Genomic DNA, 16,370 nt, shown 5'->3' on the forward strand with positions numbered 1-16,370 from the left:
AGATTTGGCCTTATGTTTTAGGTTATTGTACTGCTGACAGGTGAATTCATCTCCAACTGTCTGGTGGAAGCAGAAGGAAGTAGGTTTTCTTCTAGGATGTTGCCTGTGCTTAGTTCCGTTTATTTTTTATCCTGAAAAACTCCCCAGTCCTTGATGATTACAAGCATACCTATAAGATGATGCAGCCACCACTATGATGCAGCCAGCACTATGATGCAGCCAGCACTATGATGCAACCAGCACTATGATGCAACCAGCACTATGATGCAGCCAGCACTATGATGCAGCCACCACTATGATGCAACCACCACTATGATGCAGCCAGCACCATGATGCAGCCAGCACTATGATGCAGCCACCACTATGATGCAACCAGCACTATGATGCAGCCAGCACTATGATGCAACCAGCACTATGATGCAACCAGCACTATGATGCAACCAGCACTATGATGCAGCCAGCACTATGATGCAACCAGCACTATGATGCAACCAGCACTATGATGCAGCCAGCACTATGATGCAGCCACCACTATGATGCAACCACCACTATGATGCAGCCAGCACTATGATGCAGCCAGCACCATGATGCAACCAGCACTATGATGCAGCCAGCACTATGATGCAGTCACCACTATGATGCAGCCAGCACTATGATGCAGCCACCACTATGATGCAACCAGCACTATGATGCAACCAGCACTGTGATGCAACCAGCACTGTGATGCAACCACCACTATGATGCAACCACCACTATGATGCAACCACCTCTATGATGCAGCCAGCACTATGATGCAACCAGCACTATGATGCAACCACCACTATGATGCAGCCACCACTATGATGCAGCCAGCACTATGATGCAGCCAGCACTGTGATGCAACCACCACTATGATGCAACCAGCACTGTGATGCAACCACCACTATGATGCAGCCAGCACTATAATGCAGCCAGCACTGTGATGCAACCACCACTATGATGCAACCACCACTATGATGCAACCACCTCTATGATGCAGCCAGCACTATGATGCAACCAGCACTATGATGCAACCACCACTATGATGCAGCCACCACTATGATGCAGCCAGCACTATGATGCAGCCAGCACTGTGATGCAACCACCACTATGATGCAACCAGCACTGTGATGCAACCACCACTATGATGCAGCCAGCACTATAATGCAGCCAGCACTGTGATGCAACCACCACTATGATGCAACCACCACTATGATGCAGCCAGCACTATGATGCAACCACCACTATGATGCAACCACCACTATGATGCAGCCAGCACTATGATGCAGCCAGCACTATGATGCAACCAGCACCGTGATGCAACCAGCACTGTGATGCAGCCAGCACTGTGATGCAACCAGCACTATGATGCAACCAGCACTATGATGCAGCCAGCACTATGATGCAGCCAGCACTATGATGCAGCCAGCACTATGATGCAGCCAGCACTATTATTGCATAAAGAGTGAGTCCATGCAACTTATGTGACTTGTTAAGCAAATGTTTACTCCTGAACTTATTTAGGTTTGCCATAACAAATGGGTTGAATACTTATTGACATCAAGACGTTTCAGCTTTTCATTTTTAATACATTTGTAAAAAAAAGTGTAAAAACATAATTCCACTTTGACATTATGGGGTATTGAAAAATGTATATATATATAAATCAGGCTGTAACAGAAAATGTGGGAAAAAACCAAGGGGTGTGAACACTTTCTGAACGCACTGTACACCTGCATAGAGGTTACTGAATAACCGTCTTTATGAGCCTACAATAACAAAGTCAGTAGAAGACAGGAATACTGCCTGGCCCAACAATAGGCTGTTTGTTCTCTGAACGTCCTTCAGATGTCTGTCTGGCTTATATAAAGTGGCTTCTGGTGAAGAAATAGTCATCAAGAAAGGGAGAAAAAAAAAACTGAATTCAACAAGTACAGGTGGTCATTTTTGTGAGAAGTAGGTGTTCATTGAGCAGCCGAGTTATCAGTCATTCCACAGACATTTTGAATATCTCAGTTACAATCAAAAGACCACACACGATCAAATTTAAGGACGGCGATAAAACAAATAAATCAAGAGGATGTCAGCTGCTTCTCCACAACCATTTTAATTCCAAAAGGTATTCATTAATAAAAACATTGTGAAATCTGATAGGACACAGTCTGAAAGCATTAATATATATATATATATATATATATATATATTATACACCTGGTTTGGATGTTTAGGTTATTTTCCAGAGGGAATGTAGGGCACGAAGGTACATCAAGGTTGATAAATTAAAAATAAAAAAAAAACGGACAGATTAGTGATTAGATTAGTTTTCAGCTATTAACTTTCTTCTGGAACCAACTTTGTTCTAATGCAAATGTTTAATAAATCTGGTCCGAGGGAACATACTGTATTTATTGATTAAAATATCAGTTGAGAAATATCATTGTTTAAAGTCATAAAATAAAATAAATAAATACAATTAAATAGCTATAAATTGTTTTGCAAGCCGACCCTTTTCTAAATGTTTTCAGTTGGTAAGTAAACCATTGATACAAGATTGCACAACATATTTCCATATTACTACGATTCAAAAGCACGTTCATTAACATAAATACATCCTCACTGACTAAACTAGTGTTTCTTCTTCTATCCAATAGCTGATATCCAAGAACATGGACAGGGACAGCCTTGTGTTATCTGGACAGGGACAGCCTTGTGTTATCTGGACAGGGACAGCCTTGTGTTATCTGGACAGGGACAGCCTTGTGTTATCTGGACAGGGACAGCCTTGTGTTATCTGGACAGGGACAGCCTTGTGTTATCTGGACAGGGACAGCCTTGTGTTATCTGGACAGGGACAGCCTTGTGTTATCTGGACAGGGACAGCCTTGTGTTATCTGGACAGGGACAGCCTTGTGTTATCTGGACAGGGACAGCCTTGTTGTCACGTTCTGACCTTTATTTCCGTTGTTTTGTATTTATTTAGTATGGTCAGGGCGTGAGTTGGGTGGGCAGTCTATGTTTGTTTTTCTATGATTTGGGGATTTGTATGTTTCGGCCTAGTATGGTTCTCAATCAGAGGCAGGTGTCATTAGTTGTCTCTGATTGAGAATCATACTTAGGTAGCCTGGGTTGCACTGTTTGTTTGTGGGTGATTGTCTATGCTAGTTGCTTGTGTCAGCACAGGTCTCATTTGTAGCTTCACGGTCATTATTGGTTTATTGTTTTTGTATGCAGTGTTCAGTTCTTTCTTTAATTAAATATTCACCATGAACATATACCACGCCGCATTTTGGTCCTCTGATCCTTCTCGCCTCTCCTCTTCAGATGAAGAGGAGGACGACCGTGACACTTGTGTTATCTGGACAGGGACAGAACAGGCAGTGATATATTTACATAATAGCTTGTGTATGGCAGACTCCTCGGTGAACAAAGCTAGCCGCCACTGTTATCAAGCCCGTGCATTGGTCCTGTTGTCCACTGATAATAAACACAGATAAGAATGGACCTTCAGGGATCCAGCTGTCATAAAACATTCCCACAGACAGGCAGCATGATAAAGTTACAATATGGAGGAACACACAGACCAATAAGAAGTTATACAACAAACAAGTGTTTCGAATGCTTTTCTGGTTCTTCTCATCTCTCCACAGGATAACATCCACATTCTACTCTCTGTCTACACCTATAGATGTACACTATATATACAAAAGTATGTGGACAGCCCATTCGAATGAGTGTATTCGGCTATTTCAACCACACCCGTTGCTGACAGGTGTATAAAATCGAGCACACAGCCATGCAATCTCCATAGACAGACATTGGCAGAAGAATGGCCTTACTGAAGGACTCAGTGACTTTCAACATTCTAATAAGTCAGTTCGTAAAATTTCTGCCACGCTAGAGCTGCGCCAGTCAACTGTAAGTGCTGTTATTGTGAAGTGGAGACATCTAGGAGCAACAACGGTTCAGCCACAAAGTGGTAGGCCACACAAGCTCACAGAACAGGACCGGCGAGTGCTGAAGCACGTACAATTCATCTGTCCTCGTTTGCAACTGTCACTACCGAGTTCCAAACTGCCTCCGGAAGCAACGTCAGCACAATAACTGTTCGTTGGGAGCTTCATGAAATGTGTTTCCATGGCCAAGCAGCCGCACACAAGCCTAAGATCACTGTGTGCAATGCCAAGCGTCGGCTGTAGTGGTGTAAAGCTCGTCGCCACTCTGGAGCAGTGGAAACGTGTTCTCTGGAGTGATGAATCACGCTTCACCCTCTGGCAGTCTGACAGACAAATCTGGGTTTGGCGGATGCCAGGAAAACACTGCCTGCCCGAATGCATAATGCCAACTGTAAAGTTTGGTGGAGGAATAATGGTATGGGGCTGTTTTTCATGGTTCAGGCTAGGCCCCTTAGTTCCAGTGAAGGGAAATCAATGCTACAGTATACAATGAAGATTCTGTGCTTCCAACTTTGTGGCAACAGTTTGGGGAATGTCCTTTCCTGTTTCAGAATGATAACACCCCTGTACACAAAGCGAGGCCCATACAGAAATTATTTGTTGAGATCGGTGTGGAAGAACTTGACTGGCCTGCACAGAGCCCTGACCTCAACCCTTTGGGATGAATTGGAACGCCGCCTGCGAACCAGGTCTAATCACCCAACATCAGTGCCCGACCTCACGAATGCTCTTGTCGCTGAATGGAAGCACGTACATGTAGCAATGTTCCAACATCTAGCGGAAAGCCTTCCCAGTCGAGTGGAGGCTGTTATAGCAAAGGGGGGACCAACTCCAAGTTAATGCCCATGATTTTGGAATGAGATGTTCAACAAGCAGGTGTCCACATACTTTTGGCCAAGTAGTGGATTATCCAACAAACCAGTAAGTTTTAATTTACAGGCCACAGTCACCAACAGTATCTACACCAAGAGTATCTAAAATTCTTTTCACTTTTTGTTTACATAGAAATATCTGAATACTCCCAACCTCAAATCCTTTGGGTTTAAGAGAAACAGTCCACTAGCTACGCTGGCTCTGTCTAAACTTGTTAGTAGTAGTTTGTAAAGTGCTGTTGAGATGTGATATTTCATGAGAAACAGCCTACTAGCTAATCTTGATGTATGTTGCAGCTATAATCCACAAGTTAAATAAACATTTAATTGTCTCAAAAAAAAGGGAGAAAAAAAAATCCCAAATGTATTTGTTACGATTAAGATCCAACTGTAAGAAATGAAAATGTTATAAGCGATACAAAAAGCACATTTTATTTGATATGATTGTTTTGGGAATATCTTATAACAATAAAACGATTAAATGATGTATAAAGAATATATAACAGCTCTTCAAGAATTAGGGTCCTCTTGACAAATTCAAGTGGTTTTTCATTATAAAAAGGACAACAGCTAAGCATAAGCCAACTCAAATTGTTTAATAACAACCAGGGAAAGTCCTTCACTTGTCATGAGGTAATAAAAAAACAACAGATCAACGAAGACGTTGACCACAAAGATGTACAGATACAAGGACTACATTGACAGGACTCCTTGTCCAATAAGAAACACATTTGTTTCTGTTTGCGAAACGTTTTGCTACTGTGTGCCCTAATGAACACAACCCAGAAGTACACTATTGCAGACTGATATAGCAGTGATTACTGATGAAAGCAACAATCTTAGCAGTATTTTATATTCGTTAAGCGTAAGGCAGATGCAGGCAAAATGTAAGTAGTTGTGCAACAATAAAAACATTTTTTTTTTTTTAAACTGAGCACAATTTAACTGTATACAGTGCATTCGGAAAGTATTCAGACCCCTTCCCACATTTTGTTACGTTACAGCCGGATTCTAAAAAGTATTAAAACATTTAAATAAATAAAAAATCAATCTACACAATACCCCATAAAGACAAAGTGAAAACAGGGTTTTAGACATTTTTGCAAATGTATTCAAAATAAAAAGACAGAAATACCTTTATTTACATAAGTATTCAGAACCTTTGCTTTGAGACTCAAAATTGAGCTCAGGTGCATCCTGTTTCCATTGACCATCCTTGAGATGTTTCTACAACTTGGGAGTCCACCTCTGGTAAATTCAATTGATTGGAACCAAGACTGTAAACGCTTCCAAAGATGCTTCAACAAAGTACTGAGTAAAGGGTCTGAATACTTTAACAAATGTTATACATTTGCAAATATTTCTATAAAACCTGTTTTTGCTTTGTCATTATGGTCATTATGCTTTGTCATTATGGGGTAGTGTGTGTGTAGACTGGGGGGGTCTGAATACTTTTTACAAAAAAATGTGGAAAAAGTCAAGGGATCTGAATACTTTCCGAATGCACTGTATTTTTGTTAGCAGGGTCAATTTCATTTTAATTCCAGTTATTTTAGGAAGTACACTGAAATTCCTATTCTCTTCAATGCTTTTCAATGGTCCTCTGTTGCGCTTGCTACGCCAAAATAGTGGGTTTGATTCCCGGGACAACCCATACGTAAACCATTTGCATGTATGACTAAGTCGCATTGGATAAAAGCGTCTGTTAAATGACATATTAATGAAGGAATATGACATTTCAATGTACTGAAATTGACCTCAAAACCTGTTTGTTAGTGATTAAAAAGGCTACTCAGCGATATTACATAGTAGTCCATGATAACGTTTACTTTCAACAACAGGAAATTACTCAAAGCATGGTTTCCTTCATGTGAAAACAGTCTTATGTGCTGACCACACCGCTCCGCGTGCGTCCGCAATCGCGCGCATGTTGATTTTGTCCACCCAGGTCAAAAAGCATTAAACATATATGGCAATTTAGCTAGCTTGCTGTTGCTAGCTAATTTGTCCTATTTGGCTAGCTAGCTTGCTGTTGCTAGCTAGCTTGCTGTTGCTAGCTAGCTTGCTGTTGCTAGCTTGCTTGCTGTTGCTAGCTTGCTTGCTGTTGCTAGCTTGCTTGCTGTTGCAAGCTAGCTTGCTGTTGCTAGCTAGCTTGCTGTTGCTAGCTAGCTTGCTGTTGCTAGCTAGCTTGCTGTTGCTAGCTAGCTTGCTGTTGCTATCTAGCTTGTCCTGGGATATAAATCTCGGGTTGTTATTTTACCTGAAATGCCCAAGGTCCTCTACTCCGATAATGAATCCACAGATAAAAGGGGAAACCTAGTTAGTTTCTAGTAATCTCTCCTCCTTCAGGCTTCTTCTTCGGACTTTAGATTACTGCACCTGTACATAGAACATCTATAATTTAGCCCAAACAACTACCTCTTCCCCTACTGTATTTATTAATTTTGCTCCTTTGCACCCCATTATTTCTATTTCTACTTTGCACATTCTTCCACTACAAATCTACCATTCCAGTGTTTTACTTGCTATATTGTATTTACTTCTCCACCATGGCCTTTTTTTTGCCTCTACCTCCCTTATCTCACCTCATTTGCTCACATTGTATATAGACTTATTTTTCTACTGTATTATTGACTGTATGTTTGTTTTACTCCATGTGTAACTCTGTGTTGTTGTGTGTCGTAAATGAGAACTTGTTCTCAACTTGCCTACCTGGTTAAATAAAGGTGAAATAAATACAAATAAATATGGCGGTTGGCAACCAACTTTAAGGTGCATTACCACCACCAACTGGAGTGGATAGTGGACCTCAGTTCATCTTTCAAATCACCCATGTGAGTATATGCTCCTAAAAACCAATGAGGAGATGGGAGAGGAGAGACTCACAGCACGTCAAGCGTCACAAAGCGCTGGCCGTCTTCGCAAGACGCTCGTTGACACGCGTGAACAGTGTGGCTGCAATGATTGAATAACATGTATGTGTACACGTATTTTTGCAATGCTCGCTCATGAGACGCGGGCGATGTTGTCAGCATGTGAGGGTGTTATAACCATAGCTGTGATAACCATGTATACTGTACATACAAAGGGATGTAAGATGGAAAACACATGAAATGGGAACAGTGTTAAGGTGTTTGTCCTGTTTGCCCACGTCTCCTGTGCTGTCCATCCGTCCGGTCCGTCTCTTGTGCTGTCCGTCCGGTCCGTCTCCTGTGCTGTCCGTCCGTCCGGTCCGTCTCCTGTGCTGTCCGTCCGGTCCGTCTCCTGTGCTGTCCGTCCGGTCCGTCTCCTGTGCTGTCCGTCCGTCCGGTCCGTCTCCTGTGCTGTCCGTCCGTCCGGTCCGTCTCCTGTGCTGTCCGTCCGGTTTGTCTCCTGTGCCGTCCATCCGTCCCCTGTTCCGTCCATCCGTCCGTCCGGTCCGTCTCCTGTGCCGTCCGTCCGTCTCCTGTGCTGTCCATCCGTCCGTCCGTCCGTCTCCTGTGCTGTCCATCCGTCCGTCCGTCTCCTGTGCTGTCCGTCCGGTCCGTCTCCTGTGCTGTCCGTCCGTCCGGTCCGTCCGTCTGGTCCGTCTCCTGTGCTGTCCATCCGTCCGTCCGGTCCGTATGTCTGGTCCGTCTCCTGTGCTGTCCGTCCGTCCGGTCTGTCTCCTGTGCTGTCCGTCCAGTCTGTCTCCTGTGCTGTCCGTCCAGTCTGTCTCCTGTGCTGTCCGTCCAGTCTGTCTCCTGTGCTGTCCGTCCGTCCGGTCTGTCCGTCTGGTCTGTCTCTGTGTTAGGGAAGGCACTATGAATGAGAAGAATGGTCCATGTCTAGATGAACTATTCCTTCTCATAAGAAACTGTTGAAATTTCACAGGTTGTTGAACTTAACACACTGCTCTGCCCAAGTTTGAAGTGCAGTGGTCTCCAACTCATTCCATGGAGGCTCTAGTGTCTGCTGGTTTTTCTTTTCAATTAAGACCTAGACAACCAGTTGAGGGGAGTTATTTACTAATAAGTGACCTTAATTCATCAATCAAGTACAAGGGAGGCGCGAAAACCTGCAGACACTCGGCACTCCGTGGAATGAGTTTCACGCTCGTGCCATAGGGTCAAGCCCAAGAGTTGGAAAGGAAACAATTTCCCTAGTAAAACCCCAGGGTTTAAGCCCATAGGAAGCCTCAGGCTGGACCATCTTGGGCTGAAGTGGAAAAGCACCATGACGTCACCGGAAGAGCCGGTTCCAGAAGGAGAGGAATGTGGTGGAGTTGAAGGCACCGATGAAGATGAGTAGCAGCAGATAGAGACTCATCATAATGGCAAAGTGATGTCTGACCAGCCACGACCTGCCCTGGGAATGTCTGGAAACATCACAAAAAAAAAATCACATCACACAAGTCAAAAGACTACATCTGCACTACAGAAGAAGTAAACGCATATAGGAGTTGGAACGGCAATGAAAGTCTGAAGTGGCTGCTGACGCCAAGCTGGAAAGTTCATCCTTTTCCCAATGTACTGGCAACACACCAAGACACCACTAGAGGGCAGCAAAGATAACACAGATGGTAAAATATATATGCACTCTATTTTTTATCAAATCACTTGAAGTTGAAAAAATGTATTTGTTTGATTTACAAATGCACAGGAACAAAATAACAATAATGATCTAAAGTGAAATTGAGATAGAAGTAAAAAAGTTAAAAAATGGACTAAATTATTCTAAATTCAAATACATTTCATTGGAGGCAATGATTCTTGTTTACTGTGTAATTTATCATCTCACATGTGGTAAATTGCAGGTAACATTGAACCAATTTTGAAAATAAAAAACAGAACATTCTGCTCGATTGTAAAGAGCAAGGTGCCAATATATTTGACCGCATTTGTGCATCCAGTTAGCAGTGTGTCAAAGAGGTGTTGGACTTTAACAATAGTGCTCCATCTATACAGGTGACTTACCTGGACAGGTGTCTTCTCCTAGAGTACACTAGCAGGTACTAACCTGGACAGGTGTCTTCTCCTAGAGTACACTAGCAGGTACTAACCTGGACAGGTGTCTTCTCTGAGAGTACACTAGCAGGTACTAACCTGGACAGGTGTCTTCTCTGAGAGTACACTAGCAGGTACTAACCTGGACAGGTGTCTTCTCTGAGAGTACACTAGCAGGTACTAACCTGGACAGGTGTCTTCTCCTAGAGTACACTAGCAGGTACTAACCTGGACAGGTGTCTTCTCTGAGAGTACACTAGCAGGTACTAACCTGGACAGGTGTCTTCTCTGAGAGTACACTAGCAGGTACTAACCTGGACAGGTGTCTTCTCTGAGAGTACACTAGCAGGTACTAACCTGGACAGGTGTCTTCTCCTAGAGTACACTAGCAGGTACTAACCTGGACAGGTGTCTTCTCTGAGAGTACACTAGCAGGTACTAACCTGGACAGGTGTCTTCTCTGAGAGTACACTAGCAGGTACTAACCTGGACAGGTGTCTTCTCTGAGAGTACACTAGCAGGTACTAACCTGGACAGGTGTCTTCTCCTAGAGTACACTAGCAGGTACTAACCTGGACAGGTGTCTTCGCCTAGAATACACTAGCATGTACTAACCTGGACAGGTGTCTTCTCTGAGAGTACACTAGCAGGTACTAACCTGGACAGGTGTCTTCTCTGAGAGTACACTAGCAAGTATTTGACTCGGAGCAGCTGATTGTTGGTGACCACAAAGTACTTCTGAGGGACCTCTCCTCCTTCACTGTTCCTGGCTCTGGATCGCTGCCGGTCAATGGTCTCCGAGTCTGAAACAGGTTTAGGGAAATAATTATTGACAGGATTTAGGAGGTAGCTGTTGTTTACATTTCTGTAGCATTGTCCATCAAATTAATCAAAAAGCCCTTTTTTTTTTTTACATAAAAAAAGTGCATTACAGTAACCCGGCCTCAACCTCTAAGAGCAAGCAGAAGAAAACCTCCCTAGAAGGAAGAAACCTTGAGAGGAACCAGACTCAGAGGAAAGTCATATCCACCTCTGCCTGTACTGGGTCTCCACTCATCTGTTATGAAGTATCCTAGAGGTTGTGCAAACGTACCTTTCCTCTTTACCTGGCACTTGACGTCTGGGTGGTCAATGACCTCACACATGGCGACACAGCTTAGCAACGGTCCCAGGAGGCTGTCGCGCCAACCGTTGCCGTGGGGACTGTAGAGGACCGCCATGCTGAGGTCACTGGTGAGGTAGGTGCCCTCTCCGAACAATGACGTCTGTGGGGGAAAATCACCAAACACAACAGTCAGTCAGTCAAAAAAATATATATAATGGTCTGACAAATTATTAGATTTTACTCTGCAACTTCAAATGATGCTATAGATAATATTGGCTATTGACTCAACATAACAATTATCTGTGAACATATCAACCATACTCAAGTAGGGCTACTGGGAACCAAAGATCATCTCCATCACGACAGGCCTGGTGGGACTGCCACATTTCTGCACTGACCTTGTTGAGGTGGCAGTGTAGTCCGTTGTGGATGATAGAATGGAAGTTCTCCAGTCGGCTGCCGTGGAATGCATAGAAGAGGTCGCGTCCCGCTCGCGTCTTCTCAAACTTAACGTTCATCTGGTCGCAGTACTCTAGCTCAAACAGAAAGTCCGGGACCGGCGTAGAGATCCCCTCAGCCTCTGTCAGGTTACAGAGCTTGACATACTGGTGAAGGGGCAGCAGAGAGGAGAAAGGGAACAAGGATATTCAAGGGCCGCCCTGGCCAGGACTAAAACCTGTGACCAGCAACTGTCAGCAGAATACCTTAGCAGTTACGCCAAGAGATCCAAACCCCTTTGACGTGAACGCTAGGTGTAGGTTATAAGATGGTAATGCTGAGCTGACAGGAACATCCAATAATCTGAGAATGTTGATAGTGAGGTGATCATGTTATTGACTTTGCCTTTACCTCGTCTTTCTGTAGTGTCTTCACAGCGAAGCTCTTGGAGAAGAGAACCCAGTGTGTGAGGGCCAGATGATGGTCAGCTTTGCCAGGTCTCAATCTCACCAGCTCCCTCACACCAGGCAAACTGCTCACATCTGACAGCTGGGAGGAACACAAGAGGAGTCTATAACCTAGGCGAGCCGGCTACATCAACACAGTACAGTACTGATTACAGTGCATTGCATCACCAACTGGACAGGTGTGGTACACAGTGACGCTGAATAATGTGTTTGAATTCTAGCAGAAAGGCTGCATCTGAAGGTTTAAATTATAAGTCAAAAATTATATTTGATATGAGAAAATATCAGTGTTTCCTGTCCTGTCTAACTCCTCACCAGCTCATCAAACTCCTTGGTGTCAGTGTCTCTGATGTATCTGGGGGGGTAGGGTCTGAGCAGTGAGTCCCTCTTGTAGCTCTGAGCAGCAGCAACAAACAGGCTGCATCTCAGGTCAGCAGCTACTGGGTCCCTGTGAAGACAGGAACACACCAGCTCCCTGACTTCATCTGGTGGGAGTGGCGGCTGCATTTCCAACACTGTAGACAATGGAGATAAGAGACGCGTCGCAGGTCCCAAGTGTACACGGGCACGACATCACTGACAGCTAATAATAGACACGTATAAACAGAATATTGATTGTGCGAGAACTGCTACTGTGTAAAACCATTCAAATGTGGAGGGACCACTATCAGATTTACATAGAGATGTGGCTGGACCTTACTAATCAGAATTGATTCAGAAAAGCATGCAGAAAGGCATTAACCTAGTTAACTAACTTAATCTTTACCACCAAAGGCTGAGTGCAAATTGGATGTGTAGCCAGCCACAGGCTATAGCTAGTTAGCTAATAATGTTTACATAGTTGTGCCATATGTCAACAAAACCTGTTGGTTCATTATGACAATGTTAAATAATTAATACACTTCGTTTAAAGAGACACAATGCTACTTTACAAACGTAGCTTAGGCTATCTTAAAAAAAACTTGGGTCAGTCATAAAGATGAAAGATAAGTTAACTAACGTTAGATGAAGCTGGTAGCTAGCTGGGTAGCTAACGTTAGCTTAGCATCAACTAATTAGCATATCCGACAGAGAGCAATACATCTGGCTCACAAACAATACTAAAACGTATTTATGTACTTGTCAACTTGTAATAACTAGATGAGATATTAAAAACGTATTGCTTTATAAACCTACCTGAGTGAGCCGCTGGTTCGACTGGTAACGAAGATAATGTAATATATTGACAAGATAGCTGTGTGACCGCTCTAACAATGGAAATGTGCTCAGTGATCGAAGGCAGGCGTGAACAGCTGGGACAATTCTAGCCGATGAGAGGGCAGATACGCGTGTGAACAACAGGCAAAACCAAGTCGTTTTTCTCAAAGTTGTCAGAATTCCACGTGCCTCCAATTATATCAGTACATTTTAACAGACTAAACATTGCGAAACTTCTATTTGATCAATTAAGCCTTACGGTATTCGAAACTCTTATAGACCTCAATAAAAAAAGGCTTATCTCCACTAAGGTAAAACAAGAACACTTATCTCACTCTGACAGATTTTGGGCTGAGTAAATCCTCTCGCTTTGCCTCTTCCTCTCTGCTGGGGTCATCACTAGTTGCCACATCTACAAAGTCATAAACCCCGCCTATTTCTATAATTGTTCTTCTTAAAATGTGATTTTAAACCTAACAACACTGCCAACCTTATGCCCAACCCTAACCTTAAATTAAGACCAAAAATTACATTTTTGTTTATATGCATTTTCACAAAATAGTACATTTTGACTTTGTGTCTGTGGTAACTTGTCGAAACCCTCTGCTGGTACCATGTATCCGGCCACGTATTGAAGACACACGATTTAAAGATAACTAGTCTTGCAGAGTGTCTCCAGAGTTGTATCTGTTGCTCACAGGGTTGGATGATGGAGGACGTTGGGTGGCGTGGGCTGGGGGAAGTTGGAATAGTCCCACAGTGTATTTTACTGGAAATGTGCCTCTATGCAGGGGCTGCTTCTTGAGATTATATATACAGTTGAAGTCGGAAATCTACACACACTTAGGTTGGAGTCATTAAAACTAGTTTTTCAACCACTCCACAAATTTCTTGTTAACAAACTATAGTTTTGGCAAATCGGTTAGGACATCTACTTTGTGCATGACACAAGTAATTTTTCCAACAATTGTTTAGAGACAGATTATTTAATTTATAACTCACTGTATCACAATTCCAGTGGGTCAGAAGTTTCCATACACCAAATTGAATGTGCCTTTAAACAGCTTGGAAAATTCCAGGAAATTATGTAATGGCCTTAGAAGCTTCTGATAGGCTAATTGACATCATTTGAGTCAATTGGATGTGTACCTGTGGATACATTTCAAGGCCTACCTTCAAACTCAGTGCCTCTTTGTTTGACATCATGGGAAAATCAAAAGAAATCAGCCAAGACCTCAGAAAACAAGTTGTAGATCTCCACAAGTCTGGTTCATCCTTGGGAGCAATTTCCAAACGCCTGAAGGTACCACGTTCATCTGTACAAACAATAGTACGCAAGTATAAGCACCATGGGACCATGCAGCCATTATATAGCTCAGGCAGGAGATGCGTTCTGTCTCCTAGAGATGAACGTACTTTGGTGCAAAAAGTGCAAATCAATCCCAAAACAACAGCAAAGGACCTTGTGAAGATGCTGGAGGAAACAGGTACAAAAGTATCTATATCCACAGTAAAATGAGTCCTATATCGACATAACCTGAAAGGCCGCTCAGCAAGGAAGAAGCCACTGCTCCAAAACCGCCATAAAAAAAGCCAGACTACAGTTTGCAACTGCACATGGGGACAAAGACCGTACTTTTTGGAGAAAAGTCCTCTGGTCGGATTAAACAAAAATAGAACAGTTTGGCCATAATGACCATCGTTATGTTTGGAGGAAAAAGGGGGAGGCTGGCAAGCCAAAAAAAACCATCCCAACTGTGAAGCACGGAGGTGGCAGCATCACCCCTTTTTTTCTACTGTGTTATTGACTGTATGTTTGTTTATTCCATGTTTACCTCTGTGTTGTTGTTGTTTGTGTCACACTGCTTTGCTTTATCTTGGCCAGGTCGCAGTTGTAAATGAGAACTTGCTTTTAACTGGCCTACCTGGTTAAATAATGGTGAAATAAAAAATGTTGTGGGGGTGCTTTGCTGCAGGAGGGACTGGTGCACTTAATAAAATAGATCGCATCATGAGGCAGGGAAATTGTGGATATATTGAAGCAACATCTCAAGACATCAGTCAGGAAGTTAAAGCTTGGTTGCAAATGGGTCTTCCAACTGAACAATGACCCCAAGCATACTTACAAAGTTGTGTCAAAATGGCCCAAGGACAACAAAGTCAAGGTATTGGAGTGGCCATCACAAAGCCCTGACCCCAATCCTATAAAATATTTGTGGGCAGAACTGAAAAAGTGTGTGCAAGCAAGGAGGCCTACAAACCTGACTCAGTTACACCAGCTTTGTCAGGAGGAATGGGCCAAAATTCATCCAACTTATTGTGGGAAGCTTGTGGAAGGCTACCCGAAATGTTTGACCCAAGTGAAACAATTTAAAGGCAATGCTACCAAATACTAATTGAGTGTGTGTAAACTTCTGACCCACTGGGAATGTGATGAAAGAAATAAAAGCTGAAATAAATAATTATCTATACTATTATTCTGACATTTCACATTCCTAAAATAAAGTGGTGATCCTAACTGACCTAAAACAGGGAATTTTTACTAGGATTAATGGAATTGTGAAAAACGGAGTTTAAATGTATTTGGCCAAGGTGTATGTAAACTTCAGACTTTAACTGTATATATATAATACCAGTAAAATACCAGTCATAAGTTTGGACACACCTACTCATTCAAGCGTTTTTCATAATTTTTTACTATTTTCTACATTAGAATAATCTTGAAGACATCAAACTGATGAAATAACAGATATGGAATCATGTAGTAACCAAAAAAGTGTTAAACAGATTCTTCAAAGTAGCCATCCTTTTCTTTGATGACTGCTTTGCACACTCTTGGCATTCTCTCAACCAACTTCACCTTAAATGCTTTTCCAACAGTCTTGAAGGAGCTCCTACATATGCTGAGCACTTGTTGGCTGCTTTTCCTTCACTCTGCCGTCCAACTCATCCCAAACTACCTCATTTGGTTTGTCGGGATTGTGGTGATTGAATTCTAAATAAATCACTGACAGTGTCACCAGCAAAGCACCCCCACACCATCACACCTCCTCCTCCATGCTTCACATTGGGAACCACACATGTGGAGATCATCCATTCATCCTACTCTACGTCTCACAAAGACACAGAGGTCGGAACCAAAAATATCACAATAGGACTCATCAGACCAAACGAAAGATTTCCACCGGTCTAATGTCCATTGCTCGTGTTTCTTGACCAAAGCGAGTTTCTTCTTATTATTGGTGTCCTTTAGTAGTGGTTTCTTTGCGGCAAAATCGACCGTGAAGGCCTGATTCACGCAGTCTCCTCTGAACAGTTGATGTTGAGATGTGTCTGTTACTTGAACTCTGTGAATC

General features: G+C 42.9%; 1 protein-coding gene across 1 annotated transcript; it reads right to left on the reverse strand.

Moving 5' to 3' along the window:
* Positions 1 to 8,279: 8,279 nt before the first annotated feature.
* On the reverse strand, positions 8,280 to 12,329 carry LOC139407548 (protein mono-ADP-ribosyltransferase PARP16-like). The gene is made up of 6 exons (XM_071151370.1): positions 12,133 to 12,329; positions 11,762 to 11,899; positions 11,311 to 11,517; positions 10,901 to 11,072; positions 10,466 to 10,610; positions 8,280 to 9,179 (listed from the first exon to the last, which is right to left on the reverse strand). The coding sequence occupies exons 1-6, from the start codon at positions 12,322 to 12,324 to the stop codon at positions 9,044 to 9,046; spliced, it is 990 nt and encodes a 329-aa protein (XP_071007471.1). The 5' UTR covers positions 12,325 to 12,329; the 3' UTR covers positions 8,280 to 9,043.
* Between the last annotated feature and the right edge of the window lie 4,041 nt (positions 12,330 to 16,370).

This window comes from Oncorhynchus clarkii, chromosome 4, assembly GCF_045791955.1.
Source record: "Oncorhynchus clarkii lewisi isolate Uvic-CL-2024 chromosome 4, UVic_Ocla_1.0, whole genome shotgun sequence".
Taxonomy (NCBI): domain Eukaryota; kingdom Metazoa; phylum Chordata; class Actinopteri; order Salmoniformes; family Salmonidae; genus Oncorhynchus; species Oncorhynchus clarkii.

What these genes read in the sequence shown, in the direction of transcription:
- LOC139407548 (XM_071151370.1), bottom strand. Translation starts at nt 12,324, where the DNA reads ATGCAGCCGCCACTCCCACCAGATGAAGTCAGGGAGCTGGTGTGTTCC. An exon ending in TACACTGCCACCTCAACAAG is followed by an intron (nt 11,073 to 11,310) that starts GTCAGTGCAGAA and finishes TTTCCCCCACAG; the next exon opens with ACGTCATTGTTCGGAGAGGG. An exon ending in CAGAGAAGACACCTGTCCAG is followed by an intron (nt 9,180 to 10,465) that starts GTTAGTACCTGC and finishes TGATGTTTCCAG; the next exon opens with ACATTCCCAGGGCAGGTCGT.